The sequence below is a fragment of the Aspergillus lentulus genome (genome assembly GCF_001445615.1).
Source record: "Aspergillus lentulus DNA, contig: Alt08, strain: IFM 54703, whole genome shotgun sequence".
Classification (NCBI taxonomy): domain Eukaryota; kingdom Fungi; phylum Ascomycota; class Eurotiomycetes; order Eurotiales; family Aspergillaceae; genus Aspergillus; species Aspergillus lentulus.
This window is the reverse complement of record NW_028322118.1, coordinates 4,792,841-4,809,904: the sequence shown is the minus strand read 5'-3', so window position 1 is coordinate 4,809,904 and position 17,064 is coordinate 4,792,841. Positions and strand designations below refer to the sequence as shown.

The 17,064-nt window shown below is 49.7% G+C and overlaps 6 protein-coding genes across 6 annotated transcripts; 2 read left to right on the top strand and 4 right to left on the bottom strand.

Annotated features, from left to right (window-relative positions):
* Nucleotides 1-6: 6 nt before the first annotated feature.
* On the bottom strand, nucleotides 7-246 carry ALT_4759 (uncharacterized protein; the record flags this gene model as incomplete). The annotated part of the gene is made up of 1 exon (XM_033556880.2): nucleotides 7-246. The coding sequence occupies one exon, from the start codon at nucleotides 244-246 to the stop codon at nucleotides 7-9; it is 240 nt and encodes a 79-aa protein (XP_033412771.1).
* A 1,554-nt stretch (nucleotides 247-1,800) lies between these two features.
* Nucleotides 1,801-3,157, top strand: ALT_4758 (putative PTH11-like integral membrane protein; the record flags this gene model as incomplete). Its single annotated transcript, XM_033556879.2, has 6 exons — nucleotides 1,801-1,944; nucleotides 1,992-2,096; nucleotides 2,147-2,538; nucleotides 2,585-2,649; nucleotides 2,699-2,712; nucleotides 2,765-3,157. 6 exons carry the CDS (start codon nucleotides 1,801-1,803, stop codon nucleotides 3,155-3,157), a joined length of 1,113 nt encoding a protein of 370 aa, XP_033412770.2.
* Nucleotides 3,158-3,554: 397 nt separating this feature from the next.
* Nucleotides 3,555-4,208, bottom strand: ALT_4757 (YukJ family protein; the record flags this gene model as incomplete). The annotated part of the gene is made up of 1 exon (XM_033556878.2): nucleotides 3,555-4,208. The coding sequence occupies one exon, from the start codon at nucleotides 4,206-4,208 to the stop codon at nucleotides 3,555-3,557; it is 654 nt and encodes a 217-aa protein (XP_033412769.2).
* Nucleotides 4,209-7,012: 2,804 nt separating this feature from the next.
* Nucleotides 7,013-8,795, bottom strand: ALT_4756 (lipase 4; the record flags this gene model as incomplete). The annotated part of the gene is made up of 2 exons (XM_033556877.2): nucleotides 7,013-8,366; nucleotides 8,413-8,795. 2 exons carry the CDS (start codon nucleotides 8,793-8,795, stop codon nucleotides 7,013-7,015), a joined length of 1,737 nt encoding a protein of 578 aa, XP_033412768.2.
* Nucleotides 8,796-10,727: 1,932 nt separating this feature from the next.
* Nucleotides 10,728-11,970, bottom strand: abfII (putative extracellular glycosyl hydrolase/cellulase; the record flags this gene model as incomplete). The annotated part of the gene is made up of 2 exons (XM_033556876.1): nucleotides 10,728-11,842; nucleotides 11,898-11,970. 2 exons carry the CDS (start codon nucleotides 11,968-11,970, stop codon nucleotides 10,728-10,730), a joined length of 1,188 nt encoding a protein of 395 aa, XP_033412767.1.
* A 1,411-nt stretch (nucleotides 11,971-13,381) lies between these two features.
* Nucleotides 13,382-15,117, top strand: ALT_4754 (putative xylosidase/glycosyl hydrolase; the record flags this gene model as incomplete). The annotated part of the gene is made up of 2 exons (XM_033556875.1): nucleotides 13,382-14,080; nucleotides 14,131-15,117. The coding sequence occupies 2 exons, from the start codon at nucleotides 13,382-13,384 to the stop codon at nucleotides 15,115-15,117; spliced, it is 1,686 nt and encodes a 561-aa protein (XP_033412766.1).
* Between the last annotated feature and the right edge of the window lie 1,947 nt (nucleotides 15,118-17,064).

Genomic DNA, 17,064 nt, shown 5'->3' with positions numbered 1-17,064 from the left:
CTGTCCTTATGGCACGCCCACCTGGTCCCTCGGGACCTTCACTCTAGCCTGCCCAGCCAGCATCTCCATATTCTTCAGTCTCAAACCCCGCATATACTCCTTCTGCTCGTACGTCATGTCCTTTTCCGTCTGGTCATCGCGGAAGCCGCCCGTGGAGATATAATGGATAGAGTAGCCGATCAGGACTGAAACCACGCAGCCGACAATAACGATAAGGATGATTGCTTCTTTGGAGAGTTCCGCCATTGTGACTGCATTATCATTAACATCTTGCCTAGAGCAGATACAAGAGCATTTCCTCACCTGAATCGATTGCTGTTTCGACCTTATTCAAGAGGCATCAAGACAACCAGACTCGCAGGAGGGAATCCCCTTATATCCCTTCCCCCTACTGCCATCGTATCAACCACAGTAACAGTCTGCATGTGTAAGCGCTAAACTAACTCGCTAACAGTCTGTTGGATATCCCTGCATCTGCTCTATTTTTGTCGGGATTGTATACAAGCTACGGCCTGATTGAGTCTAGTGTGGATGGCGGTGATGTCATAGCCGAACAGGCCAATCAGGTGGTGGGATCTGATTATGTCACCACACTTTCCGAGAAGGGGGATTCTGCTATTCAATAAGGGTCTTCCAGTCAGGCTCTAGAGGAAAAGGAAGAAGAGTCTGATAATCCCTCGAGGAGATAGCCCTGAGGTCTTATTTGCCATCTCCGCTTTGTAAGACCCGTACCCCGAGCTTGAGGTTGCGTGCGAGGTTCACGTCCATGTTTGGTTAAGATGGCCTGATAAATCTGTTATCTGCTAGCCAAGGTCCTTGAGCTCATTGTTTTTAGTTTCGGCTTGTATCCGGGTTCACTGTTTGCTTAATAGATTCCTCGCGCATAATCTTCCTCGAGATGGCAGAAAAGTAGTTGAGTAGCGACCAGGAGTGCTCTGAGGGTTTTGTCTGAGAACTAGGGCTTCTATCGGTACACATTGAAAATGTTCTTCATGATCTTATCTGATGGAGTTTTCTACAGGGTCTAATAATCTTGCCCCGAGCGTATTCCGCCCCTGAACCTAAGAACGGACGATTACATTGATCGCCTCTATAGATCGTGCGGTCGAATCTACTTCCGCTGCCCGAAGTGCTGATCATCTCCAGTTGCCAACTCCCAGCAGGAATCAAGCAACATTCCATAGCCGCTTGTCACAGCCGAGCAGACGCACAAATCCATGGTTCGCATTCGCAAACCTCTGAGTCAAGACACCATTGGCCACGGAGAGGGTTCCTCATTCGGAATAGTGGTTGTGGGACATCAGCTCCGTTCAGCTACACCCAAAGTGACTAAGACTCGATTATAGGACTCGCCACGTGGAAATAAATGGCATGAGTGGCATGAGTGGTCAAGATTCAGGACGTTGCGGATCTGGATCGGAGTAGTCAGTGGGCTCTCTCGGTCATAAAACATAGATCGGGGCTTAACCATGGAACCGTATCGGACAGCCCACCGTAGAACCTTCAAACAGCAAAGCTCGCACGCCAGGCAAACAGCTACTGGTGGCGACCCGAAAAATGGTTCAGGTCAAACATGGTACGAGAGTCAAATATCCCACAAAAGTATTGTATTAATCCGTGCAAAAACCTAATTGCTGCAGGGCCGAGGAGCCGAGGACCTTGAGTCCGAGAGTATTCAAAAGCGGCCCTTCCCTCTAGTGTCTTAGTATGCTCAATAGCTCCAGATCCGCTCGAGAATCTCGCAAGTCCTTGAGTCTAGCGCAGTTATTCTATTTGATTGCATTGCATTGCAGTAGCGTCATGGTGGACGAAAGTGCTGCAATCCGTGGTGTGGCGGCCGCTTTTCTGGCAGTGGCTAGCATCGCGGTCATCCTGCGATGTTATGTGCGATTATGCATTGTCAAGGCGTTTGGCTGGGATGATACAGTCATGATCTTCTCTATGGTATTCTCCCTGCCAACAGTTGGAGTGAAGTCATGCTGACTTTTCAGTTATTCTATGTCATGTTCTCCGGATGCATGATCGGAGGCTCTCTCTGGGGAACAGGAAAGCATCTCGTCGATTTGACTCCAGAGCATAGAGCACGCGCTATGGAGGTTTGTATCATCCTCAATGGCTCAGACTAATACCCAGCTGACGTCTCTAGTACTGGTTCCTCTGCGACATTGGCTATGTCATCTCATCCATCCTCTGCAAGATATCTGTGGCCATCTTTTTGCTGCGTGTCATGGTTCGTCCCACTCATAGGCGGATCATGTACGCAGTCACCGCGCTCACAGTCATTGTTGGCTTTATCTTTTTTGTCTACATGTTGATCCAATGCTCGCCGGTGTCCTATTTCTGGACCCGGATGCTCGGCGATACCTCTGGCAAATGCGGATACGTGGATGCGATCATCATCATGCTGTACCTTTTCAGCGTTTCTTCCGCGCTTTTTGACCTGACTGTGGGTCTGCTCCCTATCCTGCTCGTGCGCAATCTGCAGATGAACAAGCGCACCAAGATTGCAGTGGCGGGTCTCCTGGGCATGGCATGCATGTAAGTTTACCTGTCCCTTTGACGGACCAGTATTAATCCTTGTCAGAGCAAGCGTCGCCATTATAATCCGGATTCCATTCGTCCAAACCATTCGCGATCAGGATTTCCTCTGTAAGTCATCCTTGAACCTTCACGTTTGCCCATCTCTAACAGATTATAGATGCAACCGTCCAGGTGAGCTCACAGGCAGCTATGTCTCCATGAATACCGAATACTAACAATATAGATTGCAATCTGGTCCAACATCGAAACCGGCCTGGCCATCACAGCCGGCAGCCTCGCCACCGTCCGCCCGCTCTTCCGCATCCTCCACAGTCGCAATGGATCCTCCTACCGCATCTTCGACTCCTCTGGTCCCCAGAGCCGGAAACGTCAACACCAGTTTTCCCTGGGTGATCTCGAAAGCAGCACGTCGCCGTCTCGCCACGACCCGACCAAGAACAATCTCAAGGACGTCCGTCATGGAACTACGAGCTCAGCGGAGAGAAATGATGACGCGGATTTCATGACTGAGAGCACGGAGCAGCTGAATGGAAAGTCACCCTCTGTGCCTGTGCGGTCTTTGTCTAAGATTGGCGTACATCGGACCTTTGAGGTTTCGACTTCGCAGGCGGACTGAGTGCAGAGGGTGTATCTTACTGATACATCTGCGCTTTGCAGAGTTTTTCCTACCTCCGCCAGTTCGCCTGTTGAATCCGGCGAGGGTATCAGGCCCGGCCCGTCGCTGTGTTGTTGCGTCTCTGAAGCCAGCCTAACGACTTGACACAGATAAGTCGTTAACTAACAGACAGCAGGCGGATCGAGTGCGCAGGTTCACACACACACGCACACACAAGCCATTTGATCGTTCAATACAGGTCAATTGGATTTAATAGACGCACAGAAAACATGACTAGACTACCAGAGACTCTCCATCTCCACAACGGCTGCAAGACCTCCAGCGCTCCAACTGGACTTCCACCATCACAATCAAAGAAGCACACCGCATAACCAAAGGGGGCTCTACTACTATCAGACTATTGATCACTCCCCAAAATCCCCGCCAGATCCTTACTCCCCTCTTCCGCCTCCCCATTATCATCCGTCGGAATCCTCTGCGACGCAAACGCCAAAAACACCGCTTCCCAATGCCCGTCCGCAAACTCAAACAGCAGCGCCCCATCCTCATACACCCCGTTCTCAAACTGCGGCCGACTCCCCTGATTCATATGCACATCGTGGATCCCGCTCCCATACGACGACCCAAACACATACATCCTTGCCTTTTGTGCAATCGCAGTCGAAAGGATCGGGTCGAGGGAATCGAGGATGTCGTTGTTTGGGCCGGGGATGTCGTGCGGGAGGACCTTGCCTGCGTTTATGTCGACGAGGCTTTTTGTGCGGATGTAATCCAGGCCTTGCGGCTGGGTGTTGCTGTTGAGGAGAGTGAAACCCTCATCGAGGGCGGATAGGAACTGGGTGATTGGATGAGAAAAGGCGCGGTCAAGCCAGAAGACGAGGCGGGTGTCCTTGTCGGTGGATTTGACGTTGATGGCCGCTTGGTACTGCTTGGTGCTGGTGCCGTCGGTGAAGTAGAGGTAGATGTGTGGGGACTTGGGGTCTTGCTTTTCGGTCTCGGCTGTGTAGCGTGTTGGGTGGGCGACCCAGACGCCGTACTTTGGGATTGTCATCTTTGTTCAATATTGGATATGGTTTGATGTACTGGTAGAAGAAGGATGGGGTGACGGGTTTAAGTACTCCGTAGGCAATGGAGCCCAATGTGTGACGCGCAAGCCTCTGCGCTAGAGATGCGTAATAGATCAGCCAGTAAAGCCTGGGGATAGTCCACGTGCTAAGGAGATGGAGACCTCTATTGGGATACGCTGAGATTCAGCTCCGGCGCTCGTCAGCCTGTAGATCGGCTCTTTCCTCCGCCCGTGCGCAGGCAACGTCATGGCGTCTTACTAGCCTGTTGCTTAGCAGGCTTAGCTATCCTACTCCACTTGGATATTGTAATTGTAATGTCTGGTGTAGGGATAGACTGCCGCCATTCGACCTGGTTAGATGTTATCGATTTGTTTCAATACAGCATATGCACACTGCTTGTCTTTGGACTCCTGTGGCTGACCTGTAAGCTGAATAGATGTCATTGATTCTCTACATCTAAAGAGCAATTATGGCGGAAATAACCAGGTGCATCTAATATCAGCACCCAGGGAGAGCTCAGATTGTTGCTGCTTGTGTTTAGAGAACTACAAACTAAGACAGAAACTTATTCTGCCTGTAGAAAGAGGTCTCACTTTAAAGCCCTAGAGAAATAACGGAGAAGCTTAAGGACTAACAAATAAGGTTATCAGATAGGTTAAAATGTCCTCCGACCCTACGCGACACTCGCTCTGTACCTCTGCGTGGTTTCGCGGTGACATTGTACGAAGAACCCTCTTCGTTCTTAGGACCGAGATCACAACACAAAGGATAGTCCAGCACCTGTACCCGACCTGCCATGCAAATGATCCCGCTTACGTACCCCGCAGTTACCAAACCAGCAATTAGCACATATCCAAGTCCCCTTACTTTCGATCGACACAATCTCAGCGCGAACACAAGCCCGCCAGGGTCCCTTGCCATATGCACATTCAGCTACCCTACCTCTGCTTCTTCCCCACGGGTGTGCATGAACGCAAAGATTATCTTGGAGGTTCTAAGCAGCGGACAGAGCACCGGGCCTCCGTTACCGGCGCTCCGCCAGTCAAGCCTTCGCTGGACTTCCCGGTCCAAGCAGAATGCTGTCGTATTAGTCGGGGTTTGGCGGGTTGGTACGCTTTCAGTGCTTGTCTAGTCGTTGTCTCTCAGTCTCTATCTCCAGTCCCATCCACCAAAGCCGGTATAGCAACTGGCTATTCAGTCTATATACTCTGTGATTTCTGCTCTCTTCAAAGCCTGCAAGGTAAGATGATGAAAATTTAAATACTGCAATTTCTGCACTAAGTACATCAGTAAATAGTAAATAAGATGATCAGCAAGGAATAAGCCGGAGTACCAGTTACCAGTAAACAAGAACAACATCAGTCATATCAACATGTGTCCCCATCGATATTACTCAAATCCTCGTGATAAGGTAACCCCCCCAGTTTCCGGGGGCCTGAAGACATGTAACCGAGCCCCCATTCACACGAAGGATCTCTTGCCCGGTACATTGACGATTCAGATACGCTGTCAGACGCCGCTCACTACCGGGATTAAAGAAGTATTGGGTACAGCCATTACCACTAATGGGTGAACAGTCCAGTGCAGAATTCCCCGGCGATCGTGACGGGCAGCAGGAGCATTGTGGCATAGAGGATGCGCCTTACATTCTGCCGCGAATTAAGCGATAATTGAGAATCGGGATAGCTTGCGTGTTCAGCCATTGTTGAAATAGATCGCCAAATGAATCTCGTATGCTGGGGTCTTCGGTATCACAGTGAAAGAAAAGATGCCCTTTGTCCTCGTCAGTCGAGACAAGGGTGGTCTCTGAATAGATTTTGCGAAGATGTTCTGTGATATCAGAAACGATCGAGTCTTTGATGGGAATAGGCACAGTGAGCGTGATATGGATGCCGTCTCGTTCTTGTCCTGAGTCCATGCTCTCTCGTCGACAGGCTGCGTGCGAGCTATGATTGTATATTTACCTACTCTCGCGGTCACAGATGTTTGAAGTAGTTCAGAGACTGGGAGTAATGAGCTAGAAAATAGCGGGCAGTCATCAAATCATGCCTTTTTTCTTGGGCGACATCAGTGGCGTTCACGCCTGGTGGTTGGAAGACGTCAGTCTCCTGTCACTTCACTGAATACTATGTGGTAAAGACCACACTTGCCAGCTATTAATATATAAGGCAGTGTGTTACTTGCTTCAGACCCTTTAGATGGTTGGAAACTGGTGCTGTAACCTGGGCGGAGTTTGAGTGAATGCTACCTGCCAAGCAATCATTGCCTGGGGCCTTTTGATTATAGGCAAGGGTTCTACTTCTAAGGGGTACTGCTCTCTTCTGTTTCATTATGCCTCATCAAAATTTGCAAGTATGCCCGTCTCCCACAGATGGATTGAAGTTGCGAGATAATTCCCCCTTCCGAAATCTACCAAGCCAGTCAACAAGTTTAAATAACTGTATATGCTCAATCATTCACTAGATTCATGGTACACCTCTCTTGAAGCCTGTTTATGCTGCCAAGGTAATTTTCCGCGCCTCCCCACGTAGTGTATTGCCGATGCATGACCACTGATGCAGGCTGTCTGTGCAACTGTGCAGGAACAAGTTATTCTCACAGAAGTTCATACAGGGTTCCCCTCCTTACTAAATAGAAGCTAAGTCACGCCTCAAGCAGTTATTTCCAGTGTTAAATTCCACAGACCCTCATATTCTAGCTGTAATTTGATAATTGGGCAATGATCACTTTGAGACTTGAACATCCTGTTTTCATTGATTGACTTCTGACGTACGAATGCAATGAAAGATCAACATCTCAAGGCAGACCAGTGCGCATTCCACCACTTCAGCTGATCCTTTCTATAGGTATCCTCTTCAACGTAGCTCCCACTCCCGTTGGACCTGTCCACGGTACGAAAGACGATATTCTGCGGTTTCGACTGTTCATATCGTGGCCAATATGGAGCACCGTCCACCGCATGCCCGTTCGGATCCAGGTCATGCACAAAAGAGGCCCAAGACCGGGACATGAACTCGGACAGCTGATGAAAGGAGGGATACGGTCCGATATAGTTGGACAGCTTCTGCGACGGATTGTTAAACACAAAGATGAGCTCCGCGTAGTGTGTGCTGTAAACTGGCGGCACCGTCGCAATCAGCTCCAAAACCCCGTTCCAGGGCGGCTGGTCGAACCGATAACTGTACACCGGCTTCTGTTGGTGTTTGTGTTTGGCATTGTTCTTTTGCGCATAGTATTCCACTAGACCGCGCCGGCCAGCATGCACGAATATATCGCCCGCAATGGCAGCCCCTCGCTTGTACATCCAGCCCTGACTGGCGAATCGCTCAGAACCAGTGCCGTACGGGCAGCCCTGCGTAGGATCATCAGGATAAAGTGCTAGCAGTTCCTCAACATCCTCGTCGCTCAATCCACCACCGTTCAGCGTACGGATATACGCAGCAACGTCAACAGTGGTATTCAGCGTCCCCCTCGGACCCCAGAAACTCGCCGTCCCCTCATCCGTATTCGCCCCAGCCAGCACCGCGACATCTGCAACCTTACCTAGCGCAAGAGTTTGACTCGGCTTGCGCGTGATAAACTCCCCGTCAATAACAGGAGTATAGATCTGCGGCTTAAACGCCTCAAACAGCACCTCGTACGGCACCGTCCGCAAACACGCCAGCGTATCCTCCGCACCCTTACACCCCACCGTCTCCGTAACATTATCATACATCGCCTGGAACCCATCCTCCGCCACAATAAGCTCCTTATCCTGAAGCGCAGGCCCCAGCATCGTCCCGCTATCCATGATCGCCGCGCGGAATAGACCCTCATTCTCCCCATCAAATCCAACAAGGTGATACCCCACGCTGAATGCCCCCGCGCTCTCACCCCAGATAGCAACTTTCTCTGCATCGCCGCCAAAAGCCGCGATATTCTCGCAGATCCACCGCAGCGCAAGCCGCTGGTCATACAGTCCGATATTGGCCGCACCAGCTGCGAGAACCTCCCTCGACGCGAGGAACCCCCACCCCGCGACGCGGTAGTTGATGCTCACGCCGATGATTGGTTTGCCGATTGCTGCAGACTGCTGCAAGATATACGACATGTTGTATCGGGGGTCCGCCACCCCGCCGGCTGTGAAGCCGCCGCCGTAGATCCTGTACTGGTCAGCCTCAACTCCAGCTGAGAAAGGAATATACGCACCAGACTAGTACGGGCAGCGACTCCTGCGGGGACGCAGTATCCGGGACAATAACGTTGAGGTAGAGACAGTCCTCGCTCAACGGGCCAATGCCGACTTCGAATCCGGCGTAGCCGGGACAGTTGGCTGGCTGTGTAGTTGCAGGGTATGCCGTGTATCGCTTATTGTATGGAACAGGGTGCCGTAGTCGGAGGTCGTTGACCGGTGGCTGGGCGAATGGGGCGCCCAGGAAGGCATTCTGGGAGAATGAAGGTAGATGCACGCCGCAGAGTGTTCCGTTTTTGGTTCTGGCTGTTGGTGAACCTTGCGGGCAATGACTTGCAACCGACGGGGTTGTCAGAGCCGTAACGGCCAGGATTCGGAGGGCGTTCGCTATCAAATGCATTCTGCTGGCCCAGGGTAGGCTACAGTTTTTACGACATTGACTCAATCCTTCGGGGCTGCAGAGATATATATGCAGTGAAGGAGGCGTCCCGTCATCCGGGTACTCTCCGGTACTTCCCCCGTGCGAAGAAGCCCTTTAATCATTAGACTTCAGAATCTAGGTTGGTGCGGGGTAGTTAGTGTAGAGTGTAAGCTGATATAATCCCTAAAGGTCAAATAAAGTGATATATATACTAAATACTATGGCCAGCCTTGTGTGCAGAAATGAAGGATGAGGATATACTTCCGACCGCCGCATATGCCTCGTATGGAAGAGCCCTTGACCAGTCTTTCCCAGCAGGATTTGAGCCATTTATTGAATGGAAATTATTTGCATTAGTTGAGCCCGCTAAAGGCCAACATAACGAAAGAAAACAGGTCTGTCACTAACCTATACTAACGAACTTGCAATGGCTGTGCATATGAAGCTTGATATTGAGGTAGGGAAGTCGAGTCGCTTACTCGTCCTGGAACGATAGCGGACGTTTACTAACCAGTTATCAAGTATAAGGCTAGTTTATGGGCCAAGGTTGCCATTGCCAATGCAGGGTCCACCCATGTCCAGCATGGGTCCCTTGTGGATGTAGGGCTGGTGTGCTGATATCAGATGAAGGCCTAAGCTTGGTCCCAAGAACAGTCCCTAGGCTCCATATATCTTGTGAAAACTCAGCATCTTACCACTCTGCCAGCATCTTTATCATTTGATAGACATATAATATCTTCTAGGCCTCAGTCCGCTACCAGTTTGCGCAAGTATCATTATCGGACAGCCGGTAGCTTCGCCTCTAGTACCATTCTACCATACAAGCTAATCGCTAGGTACATTCCAGAGCCCACACAAGCATGAGACATTCTAAGAAAAAATCAAGGCATTATTGGCGAGAGAAAAGCGGTAAGGCTCAATGTAGTTGCCTGATATCCGTAGCTCTTAGATGTTTTCATCCAGTCACTCTCCTCCATCTACCAACAACTAAACTCAGGAACAACATCATGGCCGACTATCAGTATCAGACGATCAACTCCCCGTCTCTCCTCTGTGCTCAATAGTCGATTCCTACCCCGCAGACCCAATCGCCCAATATCTCATAAACCCATTTGCTCGACACATCTTCAAGTAAGTCAGGCACCTAGACTACTCTGGTCTTCACTAAGATGTACCAGAACTCTGCTGGCAATTTTTGCTTTTCTGATCCTCTCGTATCAAGTATGTGGTCTGTGTAATGAGGAGTCAGTTTGCGACCGGAGGGTCAACTAGCTCATGTACGCGGTTGTTCTTGGGATTCTTCGCCTTGATGGGATACACCCATTACCTGAGGAAGCGGCTTGAGAAGCAGCAACGGTTGCCAGCATCAGGGGAGGGTAAGACCGTTAAGGGAGAACATTGAAGGGTAATGAATCAGGCCGCATGGCTAGGCTATCCTTGAAAGAAAAGACTTTAAGTGGATTGATCAAGGTATATCTGAGATTGAAATTTGATGTGAGCTTAAGATCCCGTAGCTGGGTATCCGTTACCTTGTAGCGCACCATAAGCCCAGTGCCGCAGCAAAGTCTAGCCGAGTATGTACTAGGGGGCCTTTCTTATCGCTCTTCTAGTAAGAGTGTCATGTGTACAATCGAGCAATATCGATCAGAAACTTGTCGTTGGCCACGAGTACTGGAATATGTGATGTCAAATACATCTACTGGCTCAGAAAGAATATACGCAGGTTTAGTGAGAATCAATAGCCACTAAGTACATAATCTTTGTCGACAGCAATTCATAGGCAAACTTCGCCTTCTTACACCAGTCGCTAGGGCTTCGACGGTAACCCGGTGGTAGCTACAGGACTTGCTCTCTGTGCAAGCATGGCCACAGTCAGGTGCAAGCATGTCTGAATGACGGTCCTGTGTCCAACTAACATGCAGAATTGGTCTGCGTAAGGAGACCCAGTTTCCAGGGAAGAGAGTTATAATCACCCGACGCCGTCGGACTCAGACCTTGGTAGAGGTAGCGGAGCTTGCACGGGCTGATGGTCATAGTCTGGTCCACCTGCGAGCGCACCATCTCACCATGGCTAATACTCTTCGTCCAGGCAGTTCCGGAGAAGACCACGTTATTCCAACGCGCGAATGGATTAGCTTCAGTGTTTGCAAGTCCAGTCCATGTACCCGTCAGAGAAGGTGCCGTCCACGACCGGAAGTACCGATTCCCATCACTCCCGATGGCTTCCACGATGAGAAGGTACTGATTGCCGACGCGGTACACATTGGAAGCTTCGAAGAGATTGTTGGGATTTGAGTCAGAGAGTGCAATGACGGTGTTGCCCATGCCGTTGGGGAAGTTGCTCAGAGTGGTCTGTGAGCGGTAGAGGTGGCCATTGTCATCAGAAGAGAAGAGGTAGCAATTGGATGAGTCGCAGATAACCCACATATCCACCCAATAACCTTTGCCGATGTTCTGAGTGATGATACTAGGAACGCTGCTAAAGAAGTTCTTAGGGGCACTCCACCCAGCCGGATTGCTAATGTCCTTGTTGGTGGAGTATGCAGCATTTCCATTCTGGAAGATCAGGTACCACGTCTGCTGCGGCTGAAAGTAGAAGACCTGGGGCGCAGCGCGGTAGCCTGTCCCAATCCCACTCTGGTCAAGATAGAAGAAGGGCGCATTCCCCGCTTGGTTGAAGTCGGTGAAATTGAAGTACACTAGATTATAGCCCGACGCTTGAGCAGTGCTGGCGAAAACATGGTATGTGCCGTCAACCTCTATGATAGAGGGGTCCTTGATTCCCGCAAGGTTGCGGCCGTCGTTCTTGGGACCAACCAGGGCATTGGTCGAGCTCCATTTGAAACTGGTGGGCAGGCTTCCTGTCGCGCCGGATGTGCTTGTCGAGGTTGTGCGTGTAGTGGTGGTTGTCATAGTCGTGCTGGGCATGCAGTTGCCAGAGAGACATTGGTAGTACCAGGCGTTTATAGAGCTGCAGCATGCGCCGGCGACACATTGAGTTGAGCCCGTCCAGCCATTCCCACCGCCTCATGTTAAGTTAGTGATGATTCATGCCTTGAGAGGGATAGAATATTGACGTACATTGGCCATACAACGGTTGCTGAGCCTGGACGGCCACTGCCAGTCCGAGGAGAGTGGCTCCTATAGCTTTCATTGTGGAGTCCTATCAATGCAGCAAAACTTATAGCAACTTCAGATCCTACTGCTTATAATGATATTCGCAGTGCCTATGAAGTATCGACGATGATGGCCATTTTAAAGGAACTAGAGGCCTCCTTCGGCATAGGCGACGATCAACAGGTGCCGACGATATGAAGCACGAAGATGCACTCCACCGGAGAATCGCTAAATTAATGAAAACGCTTTGAACCACAGTAATGTATTATTCCTCGTTTGGGTACTTTGGGGATGCTGCAGAGTCTGGATATTAGCCGATAGTCGAACATGACGGGATGTATATTTTGGCTAAAATCAACCCACCACCAGGATCCTCAGCAATGATTTGCCCTTGGAGACCCCGCATAATCTTCAGTAGCAGCCTTCTCGCAAATATCTCAATCTGAATGGTCCATCCGAGCGGCACTTGAGGTGTACTCCGCTAAGCATGCGCAGGGCCCAGCATTTTGCGGGGGACTGACTCCCTGGCAAAGATCTACTAATGCTCGGGTCAACGTGGCTAGCCAACCTACTTCAGCCATCACTGGTTCATATACCCTCCTTCTATAGTCTGCATAAGCAAAACAAGGGCTGTGGTAGGTCCAACAATCCCGGAGACCCTGGGATTCATCAACAGGATTGAAACGTAGTTTGGCCCTTTCTCATTTCTATCCAGAGTCAATGTCCAAGCAGACAAGAACTATAGTCAATTAGCCAGGGCGGAAGTTACATTGGTCTGACGATGGCAATCTTCTGGTTTAAACTGAGGCGATTGGAATACTCGCGCCGTGGGTCCTCCCTTTCCCCAGACTCCAAAATGAGGGGGCCAGGCATTACTTACTGTTTTCAGTAGATTGAGTGGAGATTAATTTGGCTAAGAAGCTAGGTGATTATCCGTACACTGCTTGTCTGCATACTGAGGTCCGGAAGGCGATGCAATGTCCCATCCATATAGACTACTCGGGGAAACGGTCCGTCAGTCTCGGAGACTCCACATGTTGACAATGAGCTGGAAAAGTTGAAATCTCAAGCGAGACTTCACCGAATGATGGTTTACTGATATGATCTGCTATCATTGCTGATTTGGTGCATACTCGGTACCTAACGTCTTCTTCTCCCGCTCGACATCCTTTAGCTCTGTCAACCATCCCCGCCACGTATGCAATTGACACCGCTGATCATCGAACAATATGATGCTCAGGATGTCTAGCATGTATCGTTAATGGCAGGGATCTCGGTAAATAGAGGTTCCTTCGCAAGTGGACCCGAACCGAGATCCTTGTCGTACCAGAAGATGCCCCAGACGATCTATAAATGAGGACAGCGGGCCTATGAAGTGACTAACAAGACACAATCTCGGGCTCAAAGTTAGTTGCAAGATGAGAGGAATTATATGCGCTTTTTTCCTCATGACCGCCGCATTAGGCGCAAATTTCAATCAGCCGGTCTTGTGGGAGGACCTGGCTGATCTTGACATTTTCCGAGTGAATGACACTTTCTACTATTCCGCATCGACGATGCATTACTCTCCCGGTGCTCCTATCCTGCAGTCGTACGATCTTGTCAACTGGGAATTCGTCGGTCATTCTGTGCCTACATTGGACTGGGGCTCTATTTATAACCTCGACGGGGGACAGGCCTACGTCAAAGGTATCTGGGCTTCGACACTCAGATATCGTAAGAGCAACGGCTTGTGGTACTGGATTGGATGCATCCAGTTCAGCACTACATATATCTACACGGCTCCTTCGGTGACAGGCCCGTGGACAAAGAGTGGCGTCATCAACACCTGTTACTATGATGCTGGCTTGCTCATCGATGATGACGATACAATGTATGTGGCGTATGGAGGCACTACCATCTCTGTCGCCCAGCTCTCTTCCAATGGGCTTAGCCAGGTCAAAACGCAACAGGTGTTCACATCCACCATTGGAGCCATTGAGGGCTCGCGGTTCTACAAAATCAATGGCGAATACTACATTTTCAACACGCTTCCTGCCAATGCGGAGTATGTTCTCAAGGCAAGCAGCCCATGGGGCCCATATACACAGAAACTACTCTTGAAGAACATTGCAACACCTATTACCGGAGGTGGTGTGCCCCATCAGGTATGTAGCCTGTGATAATGAAGCGAGGGCGTCGAACTGACAAAATAAAGGGTGGCATTGTCGATACTCCATCAGGGAATTGGTATTACATGGCCTTTGTCGACAGCTACCCCGGAGGCAGAGTTCCAGTTCTGGCTCCGATTACCTGGGGCTCCGATGGGTTCCCGGCAATAACTACCGTGAACGGGGGCTGGGGAGCCCAGTATCCATATCCTTTGACCCCACATCCCCTGTCCTCCCCTACAGGAAAAGACACATTCCAGGGCACCACGCTGGGCCCTCAGTGGGAATGGAACCACAACCCAAACCCCAGCTACTACAGCGTAAACAACGGCCTGACACTCAAGACCGCCACGGTGACCACCAACCTCTACGCGGCCCGAAATACCCTGACGCACCGGATCCTAGGCCCAGCCTCGACCGCAACAATCGAGCTGACAATAAGCAACATGAAACCCGGAGACCGGAGTGGCCTCGCCATGCTCCGCGACTCCTCCGCATATGTCGCCGTCATCAACAACAGCGGCGTCTTCCGCGTAAGCATGGTCGCCGGACTCACAATGGACGCCAACTGGAACACCCTCTCTACGGGCTCCGAGGTCGCGAGCGTCAACCTCTCCGGAAGCCCTTCCAAGATTTGGCTGCGCGCATACGCCAACATCCAGCCCGGCAGCGGCAGGACGGCGTCGTTCTACTACAGCACCGACGGCGCTAGTTTCCACTCGATTGGAACACCGTACACGCTGAACAATACCTGGCAGTTCTTCATGGGTTATCGGTACGGTATCTTCAACTATGCTACCGTATCGCTTGGTGGAAGTGTGCTGGTTAGCTCTTTTGAGATGGAAAGCGGTGCGCCGTCGTCAGGCACGAGCACGACTACAGCCTCGCAGCCGAGTACCACCACTGCTCCAGCTGCTGGGGCTACGCAATCCAAATGGGGCCAGTGTGGTGGTAGTGGCTGGACGGGGCCTACCGCTTGTGCGAGCGGATCGACGTGCTCGTCAGCGAATCCGTGGTATTCTCAATGTCTGTAGCGCGCCGCACAGTAAGGGGCATATAAGGTCTAGTGTGTAGAGCAGCAATGGGTGTTGAAGTTGGTTTTGCATGCAGCGCATAGCTTTCAGAGATGATCTACCTACCTCACTTTTCACACAGTGATAGTCTATCAAAATGAAGTGCGTTACCTATATGTTTCCACCAGTATGAGTCTTTCGAAGGGTATCAAATTTTGGCGTTGAGTTTGTCGCCTCCCATAAAGCCAGAAAGTCTTGGGCGTCGGATCCCCGTGGTCGCTCTCACTATGTGCGACACTTATTCGTCAGTAAAATGCTCCAGAATAATATGATAAAACATCAAAGAAGCATATATGAAACCTCAGAAACCTCAATTCTAATCACAAAGACAACCAACTTAAGCAAAAGGATGCCTTCATTTCGGCGAGTGAAAGGTATACTCATCATTGAAATGAAACTGCAGAGAACTGGAAGAGGAAACTATCATACCTGTCTACAAATATAGGAAGCTTTTGATGTTGAACTTGTTGTTCTTGTCTACCTTGTCTTCATGGGCTTTTGCTGAGGTTTATATAGCTGCGGTAGGGTACTCTATGATACATTAAAATTATATATTTCACACTGCGTTGCTCAACTTTGTTTGTCCATTACAAAAAAGTACATAGCTGTCTCAGGATGCGATAGGATGTACCCCTGCCATGACTCTATGATCATAGATGGCACCTGCGCCCTCGTATAGTTAGACGGTGCTGAGTCGACAGTTCTGAACATTTGACTCAATCCCTCTTTTCACAGCGGGTTAATTAGATTACGGGGTTGCTGTACTTATGGGTGGAACCATTAAGGGTGAGTCATCTCGTATATTGCTCCCTCGCGATACCAAATTTGGGCATTGATCTGTCGGGAGTGAGTCACCTCGTAACCAGGGCTTAACTCCAATAAGAAGGCAGATTGACACTAGCTATAGACTGGAAATTCTGTCAAGCAGATCAGCGAAAAGCTCGTCGAGTCGCTCACTTTATCATTACAGATCATAACGAGTCGATCAAGAAAAGCTATCCAAGTAACATATACGATATATGTCATAGATACCAATAACACTATACATTTGATATTCTATAGCAAGGTCAAGTGATAATGTACTCTAGCATATTTAGTAGACTGCTCTGAATATAAGTTATAAATGATTGTGCTGTGAGACATCGGGTTCATTGAAATCGAACTATACACTCTGGGACGGCTCCAACGATGTTAGAGGTGGAGTGAGACCTGTAATATAGAAAATCCCACAGTGAGGACTGTCGGAGTCCAGAATGGTATTGCTTCGCTTCAGTGGAACTCGAATTCCTCGCGTCTCGTCCTTATCATCCGCCGTGCTCCTGTCCAAGTGCTCACAGGTGACATTCAGCCCGGTTGATGACCATATGTTAAGGCTGGTTCTCCCTTGAATTAATGAGGCCAGAGGTCGCGAAGTTATTCTGCTTCTCACCATCAGCAAAGACTCGAGTTAAATTTATAGAGTAGGTCTTTGCTGTCGTCCGCCTTTAGTGGATATGGATGCAGTTGTAAAACTAAGCCTTATGGCAAAAAACTGATGAAAAAAGGCAACGAAGGAAGATCTTAATACCTCTCCCCCTGGCAAAAAGTAGTGCAACATGTGACATGATTTCTGAATGTGTCCGCCAAAAATTAGATTTCTACCTATTTTCTATTCACACGCTATCAATCTTTGAACAAAAATAAAAAACGGAGAGAGATATAGGTAAAAGGGCCGCTGCACTTACCCTGACTAAAATTCTCGGTGATTCTCTTACTACTGTAGGCTGTAGCTATATAATCAGGCCTCTTAGGATCTACTATCTCCTGCATCTAGAAATGGGGAATTGTAAAAGAATGTAGCCACTTAGAAGATAAATCTGCCTGTTAAAGAAGACTTTCTTGTAGATGGACCTTATTTAGCTACTGTAT